This window comes from Fimicolochytrium jonesii, assembly GCF_025526975.1.
Source record: "Fimicolochytrium jonesii strain JEL569 chromosome Unknown EV422scaffold_2, whole genome shotgun sequence".
Lineage (NCBI taxonomy): Eukaryota > Fungi > Chytridiomycota > Chytridiomycetes > Spizellomycetales > Powellomycetaceae > Fimicolochytrium > Fimicolochytrium jonesii.
The window spans coordinates 1429345-1450251 of NW_026515669.1; the positions used below are offsets into that span (position 1 = coordinate 1429345).

At 53.2% G+C, this 20907-nt stretch overlaps 7 protein-coding genes across 7 annotated transcripts; 4 read left to right on the forward strand and 3 right to left on the reverse strand.

Annotated features, from left to right (window-relative positions):
- Positions 1–819: 819 nt before the first annotated feature.
- EV422DRAFT_515142 (tyrosine phosphatase-like protein) lies at positions 820–2169 on the forward strand. Its single transcript, XM_053069307.1, has 6 exons — positions 820–1201; positions 1269–1287; positions 1348–1442; positions 1519–1640; positions 1706–1845; positions 1906–2169. Exons 1-6 carry the CDS (start codon positions 983–985, stop codon positions 1995–1997), a joined length of 687 nt encoding a protein of 228 aa, XP_052929528.1. The 5' UTR covers positions 820–982; the 3' UTR covers positions 1998–2169.
- A 263-nt stretch (positions 2170–2432) lies between these two features.
- EV422DRAFT_491664 (CTLH/CRA C-terminal to lish motif domain-containing protein) lies at positions 2433–3771 on the forward strand (the record flags this gene model as incomplete). Its single annotated transcript, XM_053067554.1, has 3 exons — positions 2433–3096; positions 3153–3314; positions 3377–3771. 3 exons carry the CDS (start codon positions 2433–2435, stop codon positions 3769–3771), a joined length of 1221 nt encoding a protein of 406 aa, XP_052929529.1.
- Positions 3772–4316: 545 nt separating this feature from the next.
- EV422DRAFT_563870 (uncharacterized protein) lies at positions 4317–5319 on the reverse strand (the record flags this gene model as incomplete). Its single annotated transcript, XM_053072125.1, has 6 exons — positions 4317–4358; positions 4435–4475; positions 4549–4717; positions 4789–4847; positions 4907–4970; positions 5281–5319. 6 exons carry the CDS (start codon positions 5317–5319, stop codon positions 4317–4319), a joined length of 414 nt encoding a protein of 137 aa, XP_052929530.1.
- Positions 5320–6314: 995 nt separating this feature from the next.
- EV422DRAFT_617069 (uncharacterized protein) lies at positions 6315–11573 on the reverse strand. Its single transcript, XM_053073991.1, has 4 exons — positions 10569–11573; positions 8045–10497; positions 7836–7965; positions 6315–7761 (listed from the first exon to the last, which is right to left on the reverse strand). Exons 1-4 carry the CDS (start codon positions 11266–11268, stop codon positions 6410–6412), a joined length of 4635 nt encoding a protein of 1544 aa, XP_052929531.1. The 5' UTR covers positions 11269–11573; the 3' UTR covers positions 6315–6409.
- A 2409-nt stretch (positions 11574–13982) lies between these two features.
- On the forward strand, positions 13983–14423 carry EV422DRAFT_479806 (uncharacterized protein; the record flags this gene model as incomplete). Its single annotated transcript, XM_053067286.1, has 1 exon — positions 13983–14423. A coding segment is annotated over one exon (441 nt), but the record flags the coding sequence as incomplete, so codon positions are not given.
- A 2546-nt stretch (positions 14424–16969) lies between these two features.
- EV422DRAFT_515162 (2-nitropropane dioxygenase) lies at positions 16970–18723 on the reverse strand. Its single transcript, XM_053069308.1, has 5 exons — positions 18465–18723; positions 18069–18248; positions 17909–18001; positions 17635–17839; positions 16970–17563 (listed from the first exon to the last, which is right to left on the reverse strand). The coding sequence occupies exons 1-5, from the start codon at positions 18582–18584 to the stop codon at positions 17166–17168; spliced, it is 996 nt and encodes a 331-aa protein (XP_052929533.1). The 5' UTR covers positions 18585–18723; the 3' UTR covers positions 16970–17165.
- Positions 18724–19042: 319 nt separating this feature from the next.
- On the forward strand, positions 19043–20720 carry EV422DRAFT_151768 (uncharacterized protein). Its single transcript, XM_053064889.1, has 3 exons — positions 19043–19515; positions 19586–20331; positions 20405–20720. Exons 1-3 carry the CDS (start codon positions 19138–19140, stop codon positions 20535–20537), a joined length of 1257 nt encoding a protein of 418 aa, XP_052929534.1. The 5' UTR covers positions 19043–19137; the 3' UTR covers positions 20538–20720.
- The last annotated feature ends 187 nt before the right edge of the window (positions 20721–20907 follow it).

Sequence of the window (20907 nt, forward strand, 5' to 3'; positions counted from 1 at the left end):
CAGATGGGACCGGATACCCATCGGATCTGGCGGTGGTACGGATCTGGCGGGTGATACGGGCCCGGAGACGAGGACGCTAATGTAACCGTCGCTGCGGGTTCCGCAGGGTTGTTGTGAGTGTTGTGTATCTTGGAGTGGGTGGGGGTATTGGGTGGGGTAGGCTTGTTGGGCTGCTGTAACTTGCTGATGGGGGTGGTAGGCGATTGCTTGATAGCGAAGGGCCGTATTGCAGTTGTTGTTCCTGGAGGTATACGAACTGCTGCAGCTGATGCGGATGATACGCGGTTGTTTGATACACATATACCTGTTACCTGCTGCTGCACATGTCCGTGTTGTTAGACGCCGACGGATATAGGTATGTGCGGCGGCGAGTGAGTGGGGTCATACTCGCCGGTAGTGTATCGTTGTTGTTGTTGTTGTTGTTGGAGGGTATCATGTGGATATCTCTCAGATGCCGGCAGACGTTATCAAAAGCACAGAACGGGCACACCCATTTGCCCCATAAACGCCGATGAAAACATTCCGGAGTCGTTGCGAAGGGGACGAACTCGTTTGCTATGTGTTCCTGAAAGTGGGACTCCATTTGGTGCAAACCTACGAGCCTACGCCCCAGAACAAATGATTATCACCAGAGTAGGCAGTCAGACAGAGGAAATTGCCCACAACAACATGGTAACCTGTACCAGAGAGCGCACTGGTAGCAGTAGACAACTGGCGTAGATCTAGACGGTGATGATCGCACCGCAGTCCAAAATCGCGCACTCTAGTTCTGGGCCACCTGAGGTGCTTTCGGACAAGAGCGAGTCACGCGTTCCAAGGGCACTTTTCGCACTTCCGCGACACGAAGCAGGACCGACGCAACATCGCTGACCGGCGTTCAAGGAGAGAATGACCGGCATCCAAACCTCAGTGGCTAAACGTCGGGCGGCCATCGTTGCCGGCTCGAAGGCAAGACGTAGGTGTATATTTATCTACACGATGCATGCATATTCGATGCGAAACCGCGGATGCGCTGAACTTCCCCCTGGCAGCATTGACCACGCCATACCTTGTGCTGTACAACCTGGCCTCCACTGGGGCGTGGATGTATCTGTTATGGAAGCTTGTCGCCCAGATTGTCGCCGACAATGGGCATCATGAAAGCGTGTACGGTGCAACAGGTGAAAAGCTCACAATCGTCCAAACCCTGGCGCTTCTGGAGGTGTGTATGTTCGGGAGGTTGGAAAACGCAAAGGCAGTATTTCGTCTGAGCCTCTTCCACTTTCTAGGTTGCCCACGCCGCCCTTGGTATGGATTGGGCTCGATTTGCGATTTGACTAGTTTGAAGGGTCTCACGCTTTTACATAGGCTTGGTGAAGGCGCCTGTCACCACCAGCGCAATACAAATCATAACCCGGCTGTTGATAGTTCGTGGCGTGCTCAACTTCGTGGGGCTTCCTCTGGTCCGTAGTCATCGAAAAGTTCCCTTACGGCTGTCGCGGGCATTGTGCTCACGACCTGTTGCACAATCTGTTGCAGCTACGCGAACACTGGGCTGTCTCCACCATGATCAGCGCATGGGCAATCGCTGACATTGTGCGATACATCTATTATGTGTTCAACATGGTGGGCAGCGTTCCTGGAATCTTGCAATGGGCTAGGTGAGCATACGTCGCTGCATTTGCGAGCTTGAAGAGCCCCATTTGCCAACGATATCTTCCTGTAGATACACATTGTTCTTTGTGCTCTACCCTATCGGGGCCGGCTCGGAGTGGATTCTGTTGATCAAATCTCTGCCCTACGTCAAAGCTATCGATGAACGGATTTACTACGCGTACATCGTTGTTGCGTGTTTGTACCCGCCAGGTAGGATCGGTGGATACATGGAACCACACAAAGCCTCTTACGTTTTGTTCTCTTTTGCAGGTCTCTACACAATGTATACTTACATGATGGCCCAGCGGAGGAAATACATCGGTGGTACTGATTGGGTCGACCGCTCAAAGAAGAGTCGATGATTCCCTGCGGTGTTGGTGATTTGATGTTGGCAGAAAGTCATACTACTCCCACCGGCCAAGGGCAACGTTCCTTAGCATAGTTTATTCAGATTTTTATAGCTTTTTGAATCGTCTGTAATGCTTGTAGGAGCCGGCGTAGTTCTCAGAATAATATCCAATGACGTGCGAAGACGTGCGAGAAGCAGCGAGGGGAGCGTTTGGCGCGCTTTGTCACTGATCCCTCTCCTCAACCAACGCGCCGATAAGGCACGACGAACATCACATACAAGCGGAGATTACTGAGAAACCCAAACGAAACCTTACCTATCGAAAGCAGCAACCTGTATACGTGTATCCCGCTCAAGCTGTTGGCTGTCAGTAAAGATTGCGATGGTAGACACGAATAAGTCGCCTCAAAAGCAGAGGGCGGAGGCGGGCACTGGCACTTCCGACCCTATGGCTGACGTGTACAACCAAAGCGAACTTCTCATAGGTCCGGAGACCCTTCATTTCCTCGTCTACGAGCACTTAGTTCACCATTGCTACAGCGCAACAGCGGAGGCGTTTGGGGACGCGTGTGGATTGGGCGATCCAGGCAAGCTCTTCGCCAAGCGCGCGAATACGTCGTCGAAGCTTGTGTCAGGGAAGAGGGTTCCGGGGCCGGGCAAGATAGGGTTGTTTGCGAGGGGAGAGCAGGGAGTGGACGGGGATCTCGGAGCAGTTGGACAGGCGGACATGGATGTCGACAACGCAATGGAAACCGACGAAACGAACGACGCTGAACCGATGGACATAGTTGGGGCTCCGCACCATAATTCAGATGAAGCAAATCATTCAACGTTCGGCATTGGGGGGATGGGAGGCGACGGCAGTTCTCTGAGCTCACGCGGCACGACGAGCGCAACTCCGCTACAAACGCTGCCGGATCGACAAGCCGTGTATCGGTTGATCGCAGATGGGAACATTGCAGAGGCGATCCAATATTGTCAGATGGCGTTCCCAGATGTGCTGATTGGCGGGTCTGTAGACAAAACAGAAGTAGAGTTTGAGCTGCAATGCCAAAGGTTCATTGAGCTGGTGAGGACAAGCGCTGTGGAGGCTATGGCGTTTGCGCAAGAAGGTAAGCGGCAGCACCACTCGGCCTGAGTGCATCATCTAACTTACTCCTCTCCTCAGAATTGGGCAAATTCGACCTGACCCGCCCAGATTACGCGGCGAAAGTGAACGACATCGTTGCCCTCATCGCCTATCCAGATCCACTGAAGTCTCCACTCGCAAAGTATCTCGCAGAAACACGGCGAATAGACGTTGCCACACTGGTGAATAGCTATATTCTAGGTATGCCGCACTCATTTCGGGAGTTATTTGCGATCTTGTCTTTAAAGTGTCCCAAACACCAGCGTCACATGGATACTCGCCCACAACCGCGATCGAGACACTGGCACGCCAAGCTACCGTTGTGCGCGAAATGCTGCATCAAGATGCCGATAAGGACTCTAAAAAGGCAAACAAAGTAGGTGCTTCATGCTGTGGTGCACATGATTTTGGCCTAAACGCTGAATACCGTCACCTCCCACAATCAGAGCCAGTATGGGAGATGGGATCTGTCCCTCTTAACCGGCGACGCTCGACCAGCATAGTATTACCGGCGAATGAGGAGACTACCGACGATCATGGCTGCAAAGCTGGGCGTCCTCCATCCCTGATCAATGGGGCGTGGAACGGACGATCATGCAGAGCGAATGCTGAAGTCTACGCATCCATGGACTATTCCCAAGATTCATTACTTCGTTGAAGCCTTAGCCACGGAAACCCACCCGTCTACGACGTCCACTTGTGGTTACCCTGTACATTCCATACCCCCATGTAGGCACCCATCCCAGTCCCAGCCACAACAGAATACGATCCCCCAACCTTCGATGTACTTCCCAATAGAATGTTGGACAGTCGCTTCAACGGCCTAGCTGCCCCGACGTCCGCCAAAATTTTTGGCCCTGATAGTCATCCGAGTATTACCGAGCCACCGGCGGAATTTGTCAAACCCAAATTTCCCCCGCGATTGAGCACCGCACGATATGCCCCTCCAGATCGCCCCTTGATGCATTTTCTCTCACTCCGAACTTCATTCGATCCACACCCAATGGCCAAAGAACACACAGGAATGTTTAAGCCATTCAGTTACAGCTTCTTCTGGTGGCGTTTATGCATGTTAATTGGTATAGCTATTCTCGATCGTTTCGGAACAGAGTCCTCAGCAATCTCCGTAAAACCAGGTATCGGAGAAACACCTATTTCTGCGTGACGGCGTCAGAACGATGCTCCCATTCGCATCGGTGATGTTTAGTGGTGGAAGTAATCGATAGGGTGCAGACGCTTGGGGAACTGTTAAAAGTGATATGAGGAAAAATGATGAACACCAGTTGCGGAGAAGTAATGTTCGAGAAAAATAGGTTCGTACCAAAGCGCCGTCATCGTTGTCGGTGGTGAAGTCGTATTCATCTGCAAACGGGGAGAAGACCCGTTAGTGGTTCGATCCATATCAATTTGCGGAGTTTCGTAGTATGGTACGCACCAGGGTAGTTAGCTGGGTCATCGATGGGGTTGTACACCGGGGGCCATTGCTCCTCCTCAACACCCTGCTCCACAGCTCCGGACGCCTCAGCGACGGTCACGTCCAACTCCGGCTTGGGAGGCGGAGCGGGGGCAGCGAAGGAGGTTGGAAGGTCCACCTTAGCTCCAGTCTGCAATTGTCAAATATCAATGTCTCCGTCCGAGATTCCAGCCACAGTCCAAATTCGAGAGTATCACATACATCCTTTGGTGGGGTGTAGGCCTTCAACTGCTGCAGGTAGATTTGCGAGATAATGTCGGCTGGAAGAAGATATCTTAAATTCGACGCATATACCGCTATAAAGCGTTCTAATACGTACCTTTGACCGAGGCGGTTTGCGCGAAACCGCGAGTAGCGGAGGGGGCGCTAATCTTCAGAGCGGGCTGATAGGGGTACACGTGAGAATTTAGTACATTGGTACGGGGACTGCAGTGAGTGCTGCCAAACCGCAGAGTTTCCCAAGGATCTTCCCCAGGTTCTACCCGCCATCTCTATGAACCCCCCGCCCGTCCCAAACTCCCAAATCCTTTGCAGAAGTTTTCACGAGCTCCCTTCCCGAAGCTTTCCTCTCAATTGCCGCCAAGTTCACTCTGATGTAGTGGTTCGGAAACAGTCGATCCAACTCCGAAATGCGAGCTTCTTTCTGCTGTGCGACGAAGAACCATCACGGTTCGAGACGCCAAAGAAACTTACCCTCACAAGAGCCGCACGGGCGATACGGAGAGAGTACATTGTGCTGCAGATGTCTTCTCGATAGCAAGTGCAGAACGGTTCGCGGATGTTCAAAGAGCTGCTGTGTGTTGTTCCGGCAGCATCCGACTTGTCTTGTGGCGCGCGAGTGGCGCAGGAGTGGCACAGCGCTCCTTTTCCCTCCCAGCGGCTATAAAAGCGGAGCCAGTGCCCCAAACTTCCACGAGCATCTCTCGATATTCCCAACTGTCGCGAAACTGAGTTTACAAGGTAAGCAAGCATTCGTACCCCTCTTCCTTCCCGAGATACCTCTTCCGCCTTCCGCGCCTGTCAGCCCGAACAGGATGGTTCAACCTCGCTCCAGCGATTGTGACCTCCTCTTCGGTTTCGGCTCCGCCCACAAAATCCTGATGAAAAAGCATATGGATGTCACAATGCGTCCTAGACTTCGGTCGTTGACGATACAACATATGTCTGCCTTCCTACTGATCCTTTGTGGGCAAAACGGGTTTCCCTGAGCCAGTGAACGTGGCGGTATGAACATAAACTAATTATTTTCTTGCCGTTCCTTCTTCTCTGTCTCTCCAGGCTGCATTGGCAACGAATCAAGCTGCTTCCCCTTCAAATTTCTTACGGTGACTTTGTCTCTATTGTCGTTGATGACGTTAAGCGCCGATATCTAATGGCCTGGGATGCAAGGCGACTTTCGTCATAGTGTCCCATCCCAATGGAGTTGGTGCAATGTTTCACGCACTTCGTTACGAGACCCCGGTTGCAATGATGACTCAAAGGGCTTATTGCCGCGGGAGTGTGACTGGGAGCCGTGTAATGCGGAGAACCCACCTGGTCCCTCTCGCTTTTGTGGTATAATCCTTGTCAAGAATGGCAGCGTCTGAGCAATCCTAATGTGTCATTCCGCGGCTGATCGTGGAGAGGAAGCACTAGCATATGCATATGAGTGTTTCCAAGTTTTTTCCGTATGATTGTATTGAAATAATACTATGAGATGCAATTATGATCTTCAACATCGAGACTATGCCCGGATGAGACTGAGCGGTGCGGTATTAGGGGATGTGGTTCAAAACTACATACAAAACGTTACAATAGTGCTTTGCGAAAGAGCTCGCGCAGATCAAAGGTTGTGCAGCGGGTCCGCCATTGCCTCGCTCCAAGGCCGAGGTGGTTTAGATGATGAGGTGGTGGATCGGGAATTGATCTCGGCGGCCGCAAAACTGTCAGGGTCAATGGACATGCTGCCATTTGCTGAGGCCGGTTCAGTGAGCGGTTGGCTGCGTCCACTGTCGCCACTCTGCGAGCTCAATCGACTCAGATTCCCGCTGAAGTTTCTCAAATGCGTAATGACGCTCTTGTTCTTTTTGGGTCGCCGCGTCTCCATCAATGGCGTGCCTTCCACTACCATAGTCAGCGATGAGGTGTCCGGGCCAGTCTTGGCTCGTACCGGCGTGGCGGGCAGTTCTGGTGGGTCTGCTGCCGGGGCGATAGTAGGCTCTCTAGTCAGTCCAATGATGCTCTTGCGATACATCGCCTTCCGGCTCTTGGGTGTCCCGGCGCTCATAGAACTGCTACTGGATGCATCGTCTGTCGTCGCAGCGGCAACCCGTCCCACTGCTCCTGCTGGCAAGGGTGGGTGTTGCTGTTTGCTGTTGCTGCCTAAACTGAATGCAAACGAACTCCGACGACGGAGGAGCATATCCCCAAAGCTTTGCATCCGTTTCACCTCTGCAGGTCGCGGCGTTCGATTGTCCAGCGTCCTTGTTGAGGACTCATCGATCGTGGGCGGCGTTGCTGCATCGATCCGACTTTGGGCCGTCGGCGTCTTTGGCCCTGGTCGGGGCAAGCGGGAGCGCGGGAGGGGGAGATCCGACATTGAATTCCAGAGCGAATTTCTGCGAAGAAGTTTCCGTTCCGGTGTAGGGCCTGCTGTGCTGGTGGTGGTGGGTATCCGGGGCTGGTTAGGAATCGAGTGGGGCCGCGGCGTTGTTGTGTTGTCAAGTGGCTCTGGTGCCGTCGATGGCGCACCCCCGAGGTCTTCCAATGTCATCTCCTGGTCGGCCATGGATTCGGCGTCGTTCGTCGCAACCGGAAAGTCGTCGCTACCCACGGATTTCTCAGGGAGGAAAGGAAGCACGGGCGTGGATTGCGAGTAATCGGCTGATCGAAGTGCACTTGGACCAAATGTTGACGCCCGCATTATGGGCCCGGAAATTTTAATTTCCTCTTCTTCCTCCACTGGTTCTTTTTCGTCATCCCTCATGCCAAATTGCTCATACAAAGGCTTCGAGCTATGTGTGCGCTTCAGAAGTAGGGACAAGCCGTGGATCCATAGTTCGTGGTCCGTCCAATTCGTTGGCACGATTTTGACTTCTCTATGCGGTGTAACGATCGAGATGGCGTGTTCAGGGCCTGGAGGATAGTTCCTGTAGTGATGGTCAGGCTCCTTCCATTTCAAAGAGACGATGAAGACTAAAATGACGATGTTCAACGGATTAGAATGATGCAACGATGGCACCTCTCAGTTCTCTTCCGAGTAAGCATACCTGTCTTGGTCTGCATCTTTTTTTTGCCTTGACTAGGCGGCTTTGGTGCCCAGTTTAGCCCACGAGAATAGGGGTTGACCCAAAAATAGCGAAGCTTGGGGTTCTTGTTATGCCTGTTGAACTTCTGGAACTGCAGGAAGCAATAAAACAATGATCAGACAACCATCCTCCACCATTTCCGGCCGTGTGAAATGGATATCTCGACGTACCCAGCTTCCGACCATGGTATGCGTCAACCCATGGATAGCCTTATCCCTTTTGTCCTTCTTCTCATCACGACTCATCTCTGATGTTTCGCTGAACACCGCGCTGCTTCCAAAGCTTGCCATGCTAGCAAGTTGCCGCGGGTCCCGCAACAAGTCTGCTATGCTGCGGTCTCCCTCCGACGCTTCTTCGTCATGCTGACCAGCCCGGCGGCGGGTCGGTGTTGTAGCATTGCTCCCTTTCGTGCGAAGCATGCTGGTGAAGCGACGCAGGCGAGTGACGGATTCGTTGGTAGGGGTGTCCTGAGATTCTGGTATAGAGAACACTCCATCTTCGTCATCCGAGTCGGAATCGCTGTCATGTGCGTCGAGCTCAACTTGGTTCAATGGCAGGTTCACATCTGTATCAATATTGCTCGGTGCAAGTGGTAGATGGACGTTCAGGTCCGACATTGGTAACTCCAGACGATCCAGGAGAGCCTCGTTTACGGATCCGACTCCAGGGTTGACGTCCCCTACTTCTCTGTTCTCCAAATCTGCTTCAGGCAATTGGGGCCTTCTCAGGGGGGACTCATTCTGCATTTCATCCAATTGGGGTCGCGTCGATGGAGGTAGAGGCCAAGGTAATGGCGACTCGCCGGTCGTGTAAAGCGGTGTACCCCAACGATTGAGTAGGCCGCGTTGCGCCGATGGAAGGTAACTTCCGCTAGGTGATGGGATTGCAAGTTTTGTTGGAACGGAGGCTGTACGAGCGTGTGGCTCTGCTGGATTCTCGAAGGGCGATTTGCCAGTACTGGGCATGGCCGGTTGCGATGTGGCTCGTGGGAGGGAGGTGACGGGCAGAACGAGCTCGCCAACATACACCACTCCGTCGGCAGAAGTGGCGTGATCTATCAAATTCGGCATTGACTCGTCAGATTGGCGATCCCTTGTCTTTGAAAGTTGCGTGATCCTCAGCGTAGTAGACTGTGGAGAGGTGTACTCTCCTAGGGGCTCGCGATCCTCTGCGTTTTGCACAGTCTGCATACCACTGTCCATGCAGAGCACAAAACTGGTGGTACGATCCAGGCATTCATCGAAAACGACCATCAGTTTCCCGGATGTATCTCTGACGGTGCGCGCAGGCCTGCCGACTTCCGCCGGCGCAGGTACTCGACGGACAGTGGCTGACGTCTCTATAGAAGATCGTCCGGCATCAGCTACCGGCGGCACGGTGTCTTCGCCGCGTAAAAGATCCGTTGCCGACGAACTTTGCGACTCTGCGGTCTGTTGACCGCTGATTATGAGGTCTATTTCAGCAGCCGCTGCTAGTGCATTTTCCTTCGGGGTTTCAGCGGATCGGTCTTCATAGGCAATCCTGTCCGGGGCGGACCATTCAAGACCTTGATCCGGATTGCTAGGCGCTGATGATGCGGAATGTTGCTTCTGCTTTGAAGATACTTCCGCCACGGTGATATCGGTAGCGCTGCTGAAGACGTCGTCTATCAGCGGGGGCTGGGCGACTGGTTCTGGCCTTTCTTCGGGCATGTCGTCGTCAGCTCTTTCAGACGATGTGGTCAAGTCGCTAATCGCAAGGTCAGATGTGGAACTCGCCAAGGGCTCGAGAGCGCTACTCGAAGCCTGGTCCGCCGCATCTCTCTCCTGGTCCGCAATTGCCGAAAACTCCTTCAACAGGTTGCGGGCTGTTGACGCCATTTTGGGAGATGCTCCCCATTGATCACCCGCTCTAATCCGCGAGCTTCGGAATGATCTTATGGAGGACGCTCCAGAACCTCTTCGTAGGCGTCTCACCGCCGCCAGTTTGCCTTTGACTTCCTCCAGCGTCGCATCAAGTGGCGTCCCTGAGCCGCTTCCACTTCCTTGCACACACTCGATAGCTTCCTGTGCTTCAGCAAGCAGTTTCAAGAGTTCATCCTTTTCTCTGAGAGTTTCTGCTATGGTGGTCTCCAAATCGCTAATCTGCTGATGGGCGTGCGCCAAAGAAGACGAAAGGGATTCCATGAAGAAGTTTGGTTTCGAGGGCGATCGTTCTGGACTGTCTGGATCTGATGTCGGTGTTTCAGACGCAACTTCCGTTTCTACTTGTGGCTCAGGCGTTGCATTCCCCGCAGCTTCGAAGATACTGGAATCTGACCGTGGGTACGATTGCTTTTCCAGTTCTCTGTAGATATCCGTACAGCGTCGCGCGAGAGCCGCCTTCTCACTCTCTAGGGTGGAAATTAAGTGCTGGGAGCGAGTTAGCTCTCCTTCGTATTTGGCCTTTGCATTATCGAAGGAGCCTTCTTTCTCGTCATTGGCGTTTCTCAGTGCTTCCAGTTCTTCGACTTTATCTCGGTATGCAAAATCGAGCTGTCGATAACTATATAGCATCCGGGAAGCATCTGCTTCACTCTTTGCTATCTGGTCCTTGAACTGCTGGTTCTGTAACTCCATGTCCCACAACTTTTCCTCTTGCTTGGCTGCATTGATTGAACTTCAACGTTAGTATACCGGAGGCGTAATGCGATAGTGTAAGAGAGCAAGTACGCACCAATTAGGTAAGAGTCTTTCTGATGTTGATTTTGCACCCCTTCTAGTTGTGCCTCCAATGTCGCAATCCTATCGTGTAACTCCACGTTCTGTTCTTGTGCGATTCCCAGATCATGGCGCAGTGCTCGGACTTGATATATCAAGTGATTGTCGATGTCGGAGGCCAGTTCAGTGTCGATGAAGGCAGCGGGCTTGGTAGCAAGTCGGCGCGGTGATTGAGGCTTATTGAATCCTTTCTTCGATACCCGCCGCGGCGATTGAGCTCGCCGCTGCAGAAGCGAATGGGACCTCTCTATTGATTCCATGGAGCTCCTCTTGCGCCGCGGCATCTCGGGACTATTGGATGGGGACAGTTTCCCCATAAAGTCCTTGAAGGAGGCAGACAGGGCGTCGGCATCCTGCTCTATATCCCGGAGCCTGTCTATCGACGTCCTTCTTCTGGAGGAGTCTGACTCTTCTCCTGCTGAAATGCCTTCAACCTCTTTCAGTCGGTTTCGAAGCTTCTCGTGGTCCTCCAGAAGCCTTTTCCCCACCGTGGCTGCCGTTATTAGCTGTGCCTCCGACTCTTCCAGTCGCTTCCTCAAGTCTTCGTTCTCGATTTTCAGCTTCTGCATCATTGCGGGAAGGATTGCGTTTCCCGCCCGAGGCTGCTCTTCAGAGAGTTTTGGCCGCCCGGCCAAACCACCCGTTCGACCTGACATGCCGCTTTAGCAAGGTCGTTATCTCTCAACCGGCCTCGGGAGACGGGAAGGCTGGGCTGACTGCGTCGATGTTGAGACTGTGGAGCACGTAGTAGATCAAGGCCGGAGTCGCGCTCCGAGGCAGATCTACACCGTATTCCGTCGTCCAAAGAGCCCGTGCTGAGCCCTGCTGCTGTGCCCACGGACTAAATACAAGCGACGGAAACTCTGCTTCGCACCAGCACCAGATAGCTGACAGAAGACTCCAACAGTGTGCCGTATGTATTCTACTTGAGCTACGTCTGACGTCCTCCGGTGAACGCTGTCGAAACAACGACGGCAAGGATGTCGAATTTCTTTTTTCCCACGCGTCTCTCAGGGGCCACCACCGCGTTCCGTCTGCGTACAACGGAGTCGACACAACCGTGACTTATGTATCATACGTATACATACAAGTTACATGACAAGTTCTAACGATGATAAAGCGCCGTGCTAGGGACCAATTGGGGTTACGGTAAGGTCTTAGGTGACCCACCCTCCATGGATAGTATTGTCATAGGTCTTGCTGCCAGATCTTGTCGTTGGCGGTGAGATCAAGCCACGCCAGGCCAGGTTCAACCGTTCAGTTCAAGTTGTTCAACGGCAGATATACTGTATTTGGGAAGAAGCCTCGTTTCCCTGCCTCGCACAACCAAGCAAACCTTGAACACAGATACAGTGTAGATACATAGATACCCCTGTACACACCATATTCAGGGTCTAGAGTGCTGATAGTTCTGAGGCTGTAGTTACGTAGCAAGCACTCTGGTGCGGTCGCTCTAGGGACCCGTTTCCAAATCGTGTCCTCGAAGATGATTTTGTGGCCCTCGTTAGGAACTCTCCTTAACTCTAACTCAAAGCGAGCCATTGCGGTCTTGACCATCTTCATTTCCAGGTGAGTTACAACACCAAGACGCTTACAGTTTAAGCTTATGTATTCTTGGGAACTCGAGTCTTCGGCGCGCGACCCGGCGTCCCTCCCACCCTGTCTCATTGACCATAAAACGCAACACCTCCTTTCCAGATCTGTTGGCTCAGTGCAACGCCTTCGACTCGTAAGGCAGACAATGACAAGGTCTAACCCGCGACCCGACGCAACAATGTGGACCTTCTTCTACGTCGTATTGACACTTGTGGCTGCTCGCGGTGTTTGGACTATCGGCGAGGGGCGCGGCTGGTGGAAGAAGGCTATCCGTGACGACAAGCCAGACCCAGACCGGAAGGCAGGGGACGCAGATACATCTGACGGGCCATCTAAGAACACCGATCGCACGTCGGCATCTTCTATAAGTGCTCGGAAGCCTGGGGTTAGAGCCCCATCAACACTGCCGAAACTTGGCCCTCCCGTCGAGTTAGCGGATTCATCGCCCAACGCGGGGGGAACTGATTCATTTCTGGCAAAAGAGAAAGGCACTACATTAGAAACCGAAACTGCCAAGAAATCCTTCGTTCGGAAAATGGCTATGAAGTACGAGGGGAGCATTCCGGACGGAGACGTGGGTGCATCCAGATCATCGGCCGATTCGGGCCTGCGAGGGGCATTTCAACCGGCGTGGGGCGTGCGTCAAAGAGCGATTTCAAAGGAGAGCATAGGGGTCGCTCAAGACGTCGGCTTGACGGCTTCTGATCGGACAGACGAGAGTAATGTTTCGAAGTCGACTAAAAAGGCGGCATCACTCAATGCAATCGAGAGGCATGGCATGAGTTCTACTCCTGCCACCAAGCCGGATGCACCGTCGAATTTGATTACAAACACCACGCTCTCGATCCCTCGGGACACCATAGCCGTCGATGCATTGACTGTTTCCCCAGTCTCAGAGAAATCATTACAAAGGGCCAGTAGTTCCGACGAGGAGAAGCTGGCATTGGCAAGCCAATCAACGCCGACAGAAGAAGGGACCCATAAACACAAGCAGGGGACAGAGCCAGATGGTGTTCATGGGCAGACATCTGGAAAACGGACGAGCGAACCAGCAATACCCACAATGAAAAGTGAGGACAGCATACGGTTGCCCGCTAGCAACGAAGGGACTACATGGGCATCCATCAGTTCGGAGTCTAGCATCGTGCCGTCATTGGTTCAGCCAGCGGCGCGGAAGGATCCTTTGGTCGGGTTCCAAAGGAACGACCCCTCCGAAGCATCATCTCTTCTGTCTGACTCACGTAAGCCCTCTGTACAGTCCCTTTTGGGAGAATCAAGCTTCGCAGAAGAGTTTTGGCAGGCCGTCGGGATAGAAGATCCCACTATCAGCGCAAGCGCAAGTCCTGAAATGGGACGGTCAACTCGACCCTCGAACGATGCGATAGCAGAGCCCAACGCGCTCACATCTGGCGACGAAGACTCTCCGTCGCAGAGGTCTCCCACCATTCAACGACATGTTTCGCAAAGACTGAGTGAGCGTAAAGACAGTGATCGATCAGTGAGGAAGGCTGCTTCTTTCAGCATGGACAGGCGGCCGACCCCCGGCTCTCGACAGAGCAGCTACAGACCTTTGCCCGTCGTTCCGCAAGTCTCTTCTCCCTTGATCGGCTCGTCGGAAAGCCGAGAAACGCCATCTCGTAGACACTCTGCTGGATATGGGAAGGAGCTCCCTTCACCAGCAGACCGCGACTTGGCCTTTGAGACGGATGCCGATGCCGAAAAGGACACCAGTTCCGATGTATCGCATGGAAGCGCAAAGACTCCAGATCTTCCGACAGTGCTGAACCTCAATAAGCGAGATCTCGCCGTCCTTCCACCTCTGTCAACGGATCATTGTGGCGCCTTGACCAAGCTGCTGCTTTCCCGGAATCGGTTGGCCTCGCTGCCATCGACATTATTCGAACAAATGCCCAATCTCAAGGTCTTGGATCTTTCCGATAACTGCCTAGGGCGAATTCCGGAAGGTTTGGATCGCCTTCCGAATCTGCTGGAGCTCAATGTTGCCAGCAATGGAATAGACCGAGTGGGTTCTGAGTTGGGCGTCTGTACAGGCCTGCGCATTCTATCGCTGGGGAAAAACAGACTGTACGAGGTCACACCTGAAGCGCTTGCGCCGTTGCTGCATCTCTGCTTTTTGGACCTGTCGTCAAACTTCATGCGGACAGTGCCGTTGATTCTGCACAAGCGCTTGCCAACCCTCAGGAGGCTGATTTTGGATGATAACCCGATCGAGCCATCGTTGTTGACACTTGTCAATCCGCTCTTGTCCCCATCAAAGCGGAAATCTTCCCGGGAATTGCAGTCTGGGAGGGTCAAGTCGATCATCTTAGGAGGCAGCCGGTTCAAAAAGGAAGGCTCGACAGTTGGTCAGGACGAGGATGATCTCTACGAGTACAGTCTCTGGGCGGATGAGGATAGAGAAAGCATGACGAGCTTTGATAGCGGCGTGGCGGATATGGGAATTTCGAGAATTCTGTCTCGCGCGCGAATGGACGATGGTATGTATCTGATGCAAGAATCTTACTCGCCACTTGCAATCTAACGTGACGTGCATGTCTGTAGGGCCAACTAGCCGAGAGTACACACAGCGTCCAGGCTCCGGCGAAAGCGACAGCCTTGGTCGCAGAAGCGAGAGCTTAGGCCGCCTGCACCCCACATCCGCATACGGTATCGCTCTACGCCGGCTTTTGAATCATTTGAGAGATGCATATGAGCTGGCACCAGTGGGACAGACGAAAGGGAGGGCATCGGCAGATGAACTTCAAGATGCTGAGCGAGCTGGACTAACCCCGGCGACTTCAGCCTTAATACCAACCGATGCACTAGCAACACCGGGCAGCGTCACCCGTGTCGAAGTCAATATACCCGCACCCCCGCCTACGTCGTCTCCGTCCCCGGAACGCCGCGGCCAGATAGCGAACGAGATAGTGGTCACGGAACGGACTTTTGTTCGTGAGCTGCAAGCGCTGATGGAGCTCTATGTTCGTCCGTTACGAGATCAGAACATCTTCTCCGAGAGCGAGATCCGTACCGTGTTCGGAAATGTGGATGACATCCTTGCACTACATGAATAGTACGTATGCAATGGCGTTTTGGAAAGGGACCTTAACGGTTTGCTAATTTCCGTCCCGGCTCCTAACAGCACACTGCTCCCGGCATTGGAAGAAGCTCTTGCGAGTGGTGCGCAACCACTTGGCTCTGTGTTCCAACGCCTCGGTTCTCAGCTTGCCCTCTACGAACCATACTATAACAATTTTGATACCGCGAACTCCTTCGTCACGCTACTCCTCACCATTGCCAATGCATCAGGCGGCTCGACCAACGCGAACTCCTCCCAGAAGAAGACGCTGTCTGATAAACGCAGACGCGAACTGAAGCCCATGGCCAAACAATACCGACAATTTGTAGCACGCGCAAAGGCCAACCCTTTACATGCGTCGCAAATCAGCCTACAAGCGTACCTCATATTGCCTGTTCAACGACTGCCTCGTTACAAGATGCTTTTGGATACTCTGTTGAAAGCCACGTCACCATCCGATGCCGACTACAGCGCTTGCCTGGAAGCCACGCGGATCGTCTCCCGGGTGGTTTCCAACTCCAACGAGAGTAAACGGCAATTCGAAGCCGTGCGCAACGGCACGTCGTTGCTAGGGAGGATACATGTCCCTGAGAACTCCCCAATGTCAGCGACATCTTCGCCACTGAGCATCTCATCTTCTTCCGAGAGTCCCACGGAACCTGGATCGGATCGTAAGATGCTGTTCAGCGGAGAAGTCCGCTTGGTCAAGTTCGTTGAGCGGGACGCCCCGCATGCGCTCAACATGCTCGCATTGATCGAGAAGGAGATCAAGAAAAAGGCCAAGAAGCGGGCGGAGTGCGAGCGTGTAGACAGATTACTTGAGTGGCGTGTTGGCAAAGTCTGGAAGAAGTTTGGAGCCGACGGTGACAATAGTAATTCAACGGCTGCGATAACCGCTAGCCCACAACATGCGCAACACTCAATCGACATATTTGCACCCGACTCCCCATCCCTGTCTGTCGAGACCCTCTCAGAACACGGCATCCAGCCCACCTCAGGTCTCGAATACGCACTGCACGTCATCGGTAGCCAGCTCTACTGGTGCACACGGAGACCAACCCATTCCTCATCCTCCTCAGCATCGTCCTCCCGGAACCGCCGCCGAACCCTGATCAGCGAAGAGATGGACCGCAGCCCAAGCGCCACAACCGCCTTCATCGAGCGCCAACAACAACAGCAAGCGGGTCTCCCCACAGCCTCGCCCGTCACACGCACGTCGCCACCGCTCGTCCGCCGATCGCAATCCGAAAGCGATTTCCGTCATCGCCCGCAGATCGAGGAGGTGCTCTCGGACGCGAGCAATGAGGCAGAGTTTGATCTTGTGCGAAGTCTGCGCGGGCCGGCGCTCACGGCGACGTTCTTGGGGAACGTGTCGGCTGTGCATGCGTTAGCGAGGGTGTGTGACGGGACGTGCGCCATGTACGTCGTCGGTGGGGAACGGGCGATCAGGGACCTGATCGCCGCAGTTGAGAAGGCAACCGTGCCGCCGACGGTTGTTGTGACGTTGTGAGACTTGAGCCACGCACTTTTTTTCACTGCATTTGCATTCTTCCCCCATTTCGGCCAGAAGGCCATCATTATCCATCACGTTTTTGAACACTTACCCCAATGGACCATCGTCCTCATCAATACCCCCACATATAGAAGACATTTCAAACCATTCCCCCCATCTGTATACACACATATTTACTTATACCTGGTCTATTCATTGCAATCATTAGTCAGTACGTCTGTTCTATCCGCGCGCACCGCCTATGAAATGTCATAACTAGCTAAGCCGGATTGTTTTTCCCCAGAGGCCCCCAGAGGGTTTCCCGCCGAGTGTCCCGATGGCCGACACACAGCAGTAACCCTCATCGTCGAAGAGATGCATATGCATCACAACTTGCTCTTCGACACAACCATCCCGCCCAGCCTCTTAGTGATGATCTCCTCCGCATCCGACACAATCTTCTCGCAAAGATCCTTGCACGGCGGACAATCATCAATCAGCCCAACAACCTGTCCCGCCGTCCATACGCCATATTCAGTATCGCCCTTCGTGAACACCTGTCTACCCCGTTGCCCCGAAACCAGATGCTGGATGTCCGAGAACTGTGCACCCCCTGGTCGCTTTTCGATGGAGAGAACCTCGGAAGATACGGCGTTTTTGAAAACGCGGGCGGTATTGTGCATGGTGCGGAACATGAGGTTGGTGTCCTTTTCGGTCGCTTTGATGATCGCGTCTTTCACGGATTGATGGACTGGAGCTTCCTGTGTGCACATGAAGCGGGTGCCTGTGGGTAAGAGGGAATCATTCATGAGCCCTTTTGTTTCATCTATGCATTGTGAGAGTGCCATCACATACCCATGTTGATACCCTCAGCTCCCAATGCCAACGCCGCGGCGAGTCCACGCCCATCACCAAATCCACCACTGGCGAGATATGGAACCTTGAGCGTCTTGGCTGCTTTGGCGAGAAGCACAAGACCGCCGATGTCGTCCTCTCCTGGATGGCCGGCGCACTCGAATCCATCGATCGAAAGGAAGTCCACACCAAGTTTTTGGGCGGACTATGAGATGGTGGAAGCTCACGTGAGACGCGACTCGCAACGTTGCAGCAAAATTTGGCAGAAACGTACCAATGCGTGTCTTATACTGGTGCATTTGTGGATGACCATGATGCGAGCCTCCTTGAACCGTTTAACGTGGGGACCAGGATTGTTGCCAGCCGTCTGAGGACAGAGGAAGATAAGGAAACGAACCGTAAGACAAGGGGTGTACAGATCAATGGCCATTTACCTCAACGACTTTGATTCCTTCCTGTATTATTGCCGTGACGTATTCTTCGTATGGGGGAGGGTTGATGGACGGCAGGAAGGTGATGTTCACTCCGAAAGGCTTCGAGGTCATCGTTCGGCACCTGGCGACTTCCTTCCGCAGAGCGTCCGGGGAAGGCTGGGTCAACGCGGTGAGCATACCCTACAAGAGAGAAAAAGGATGCAAGTGAGAAATTACCGTCCCCACTCTAACAGCTGCGCCATGTCGCCAAGCTACTCCATCGAGACGCATAGCGCTTGCGTCCCTCAACCACAACCTCCCCTAGAAAGTCCACCTGCTTCGCTCGCTTCCTCGTCGCCTCCTTCGCGTGGTACGTCTCCCAAGGCTGCCCGACTCTGCACCCGTAACCGAACATACCAATCCACCCGCGTTCGAGACTGCGCTAGCCATTTCGGCCGTGCCGACCCATTGCATTCCTCCCTGGACTATGGGATGCAATATGCCCAACGCCTTTGTCAATTTCGTTTGCAACGGCATTCTCGAAGATGGGAGGTGCTTTTTCGCAGCGGAGAATGTTGCGAGGCTGTTGGGCAACTGTGAGTGAGTTAACGATGATGCGACTCCGCTGAATCCCACGTCCCTGCCTTTAATACCTTCTGAGAGCGTACTGTACTTTTTAACGTTCCCACGACTGTGTGAGGGTTGGCAAACAAGCACAGCACAGCTGTATGAAAGGTTTGACGAGACGCAGCGCGCGTGATGTGAGCAACACGCGGAGCCCCCGCTTCCGTGGGTGAATTGCATTTCCATTCACACGAGGGAGTGCATTAAAATCGAAAGCCTTTTAAAACAGCACGTGATGACGGGAGTGACAAATCCGGGTCGCGTTTCAACCTGAACGCGAAACGAAAGAGCCCCTGGATTCGGATTCGAGGACTTCGCACCGCGCCCGCCCCGCTCTTTTTGCAAGGCAAAACTCTTTCCTCAACCGGATAGCTGATTCCCCATCATATACATTACCCCCAAAGCACTGTAACCAGCCCCGCTCTCGAACTTCAATCGGCTTCATACAGCAAACACCAGCAACAAAATGTCAAAACCAACCCGCAAACACAATATTCCAGCCCTCACAATGCCACACCTCTCCAAGGACAAGGCATCGCAACTAGCAGCCGCCGCCGAACCGAACTCGCCTAGTACGGCAAAGAGGACCATCACAAAAGCAATGACACACCTACGAGCACTGAAAATAAACCGTCGGCCATCGAGAGACGTGCAGCCTACGCCGATAAAGTCGCCGAAGAGTGCAGTGACGATTAGTATCAGTGTGTCCGAGAGGGCGGACCCGATGGTTGCGCAAGCCTGCGTGAGGATGAAGTATCTGGAGTCTCTGTTGGAGGAGCTGAGAGGATACTCTGGAGAAAAGCGCATTATGGCGGAGACGTATTTATTGAAGGTTGCGGAGAAGGTGCGTTTCGGCAAATGGATGGACATTGTGTTCGTGGCGGTGGACGGTTGACTTACGTGAACTCTTGCAGGAAATGAATCGGGCCAGCGACTACGCGAGCCGGAAAGCTGACGCCTTTGCAGCGAATATCTCAGCTCTACAGACCGCCGTTGTGCGTCTATCGTCGCCATTCTGCAACTCTAAGAAGCAACTATACGCCATCCGGCCGTTTCTTCGGACATTCCAACGACAGAGTGCATCCATGGCCCCCAAACGCGACAAGGGTTTCCCCGTCATGGATCCGATGTTCGATGAATACCTGGTAGACTTGAGGGAACAGGCGAAAAAGGTGGCTAAGAAGACGGGATCCGGCGACATAAGCGACTCGCTCAAAGTCTTTGTGAGGATGGAAACGGATTTTCGGTCCCTCCTGCACTTCATCGCAAAATCGATCTCTGACATCGACGAGCTTACCCGCAACCTGAATCATATATCCTCGGCAAATGGAGACGCAACACCAGCTCAACCCGCCTCAGGCTTCCTATCAGCCCTCCACCTCGCGCAGACCCTTTCCCTAGAAAGCAGAGCCATGATCGCCAAACTCGTCTCCGACCTCGTCCCAGATCTAGAAACGTACGAGTGTGCCGTGTGTCTCGCTACCCTCTACGAGCCAGTCCAGCTTCAAACCTGCAAGCACCGTTTCTGCAGCGAGTGTCTGCACCAGCATGAACGTTTCTCTGCGTTTTGGGCGTACCTGTACTGGATTGATGTTCAGTGCCCCATATGCAGAGGAAGCTATACCGGCCGATGCAAATTCCAGGACGTTGCTTTGAACAAGTATGCACTTTCTTGTTTGTCGTTCCTTCATCTCCTTGTGCCTTGTGACTTACCAACGCCCTCTTTCTATCAGCTTGATCAAAACGTACTTCCCACGCGAGCACAATGCGAAAGGCAGGACGGAGCTTCAGCGCAAACTCAGAAGGAAGTTTATCCTGCTGGTTAGGAAGAAGATAGTCTGGCGTGATACCTTTTGGGAGGGATGAAAGGATTGGCGTATGGCCTTGAAAACGCAACATGTAGATTGGACCTATTGCGCTGCTGTATATATGACAAAGGCGGAGCACTACCCTATTAATTAGGTGCCCGCGGAGGGTAGCAGTTGCCTACCTGTTGTTGTAGATAGTGGGATCAGGACCTCTGGCGTATGAAAAATAGATGGTGTGAGATGACTAATAACATGTTCGAAAGCATCGTTAGTTCAGCTGCGTGCTGTCCGCTAGATTCGCAAGTGTGGCCGCAAGCTCAACATCTCTCGCCCCGGAAAGCTCGGCATAAAGAAAATCTATATTATACAAGAAGCGATAAATCAAAAAGGAGAGAAAGCGAGCGCAATACAAATATAGCGCAGCCGAA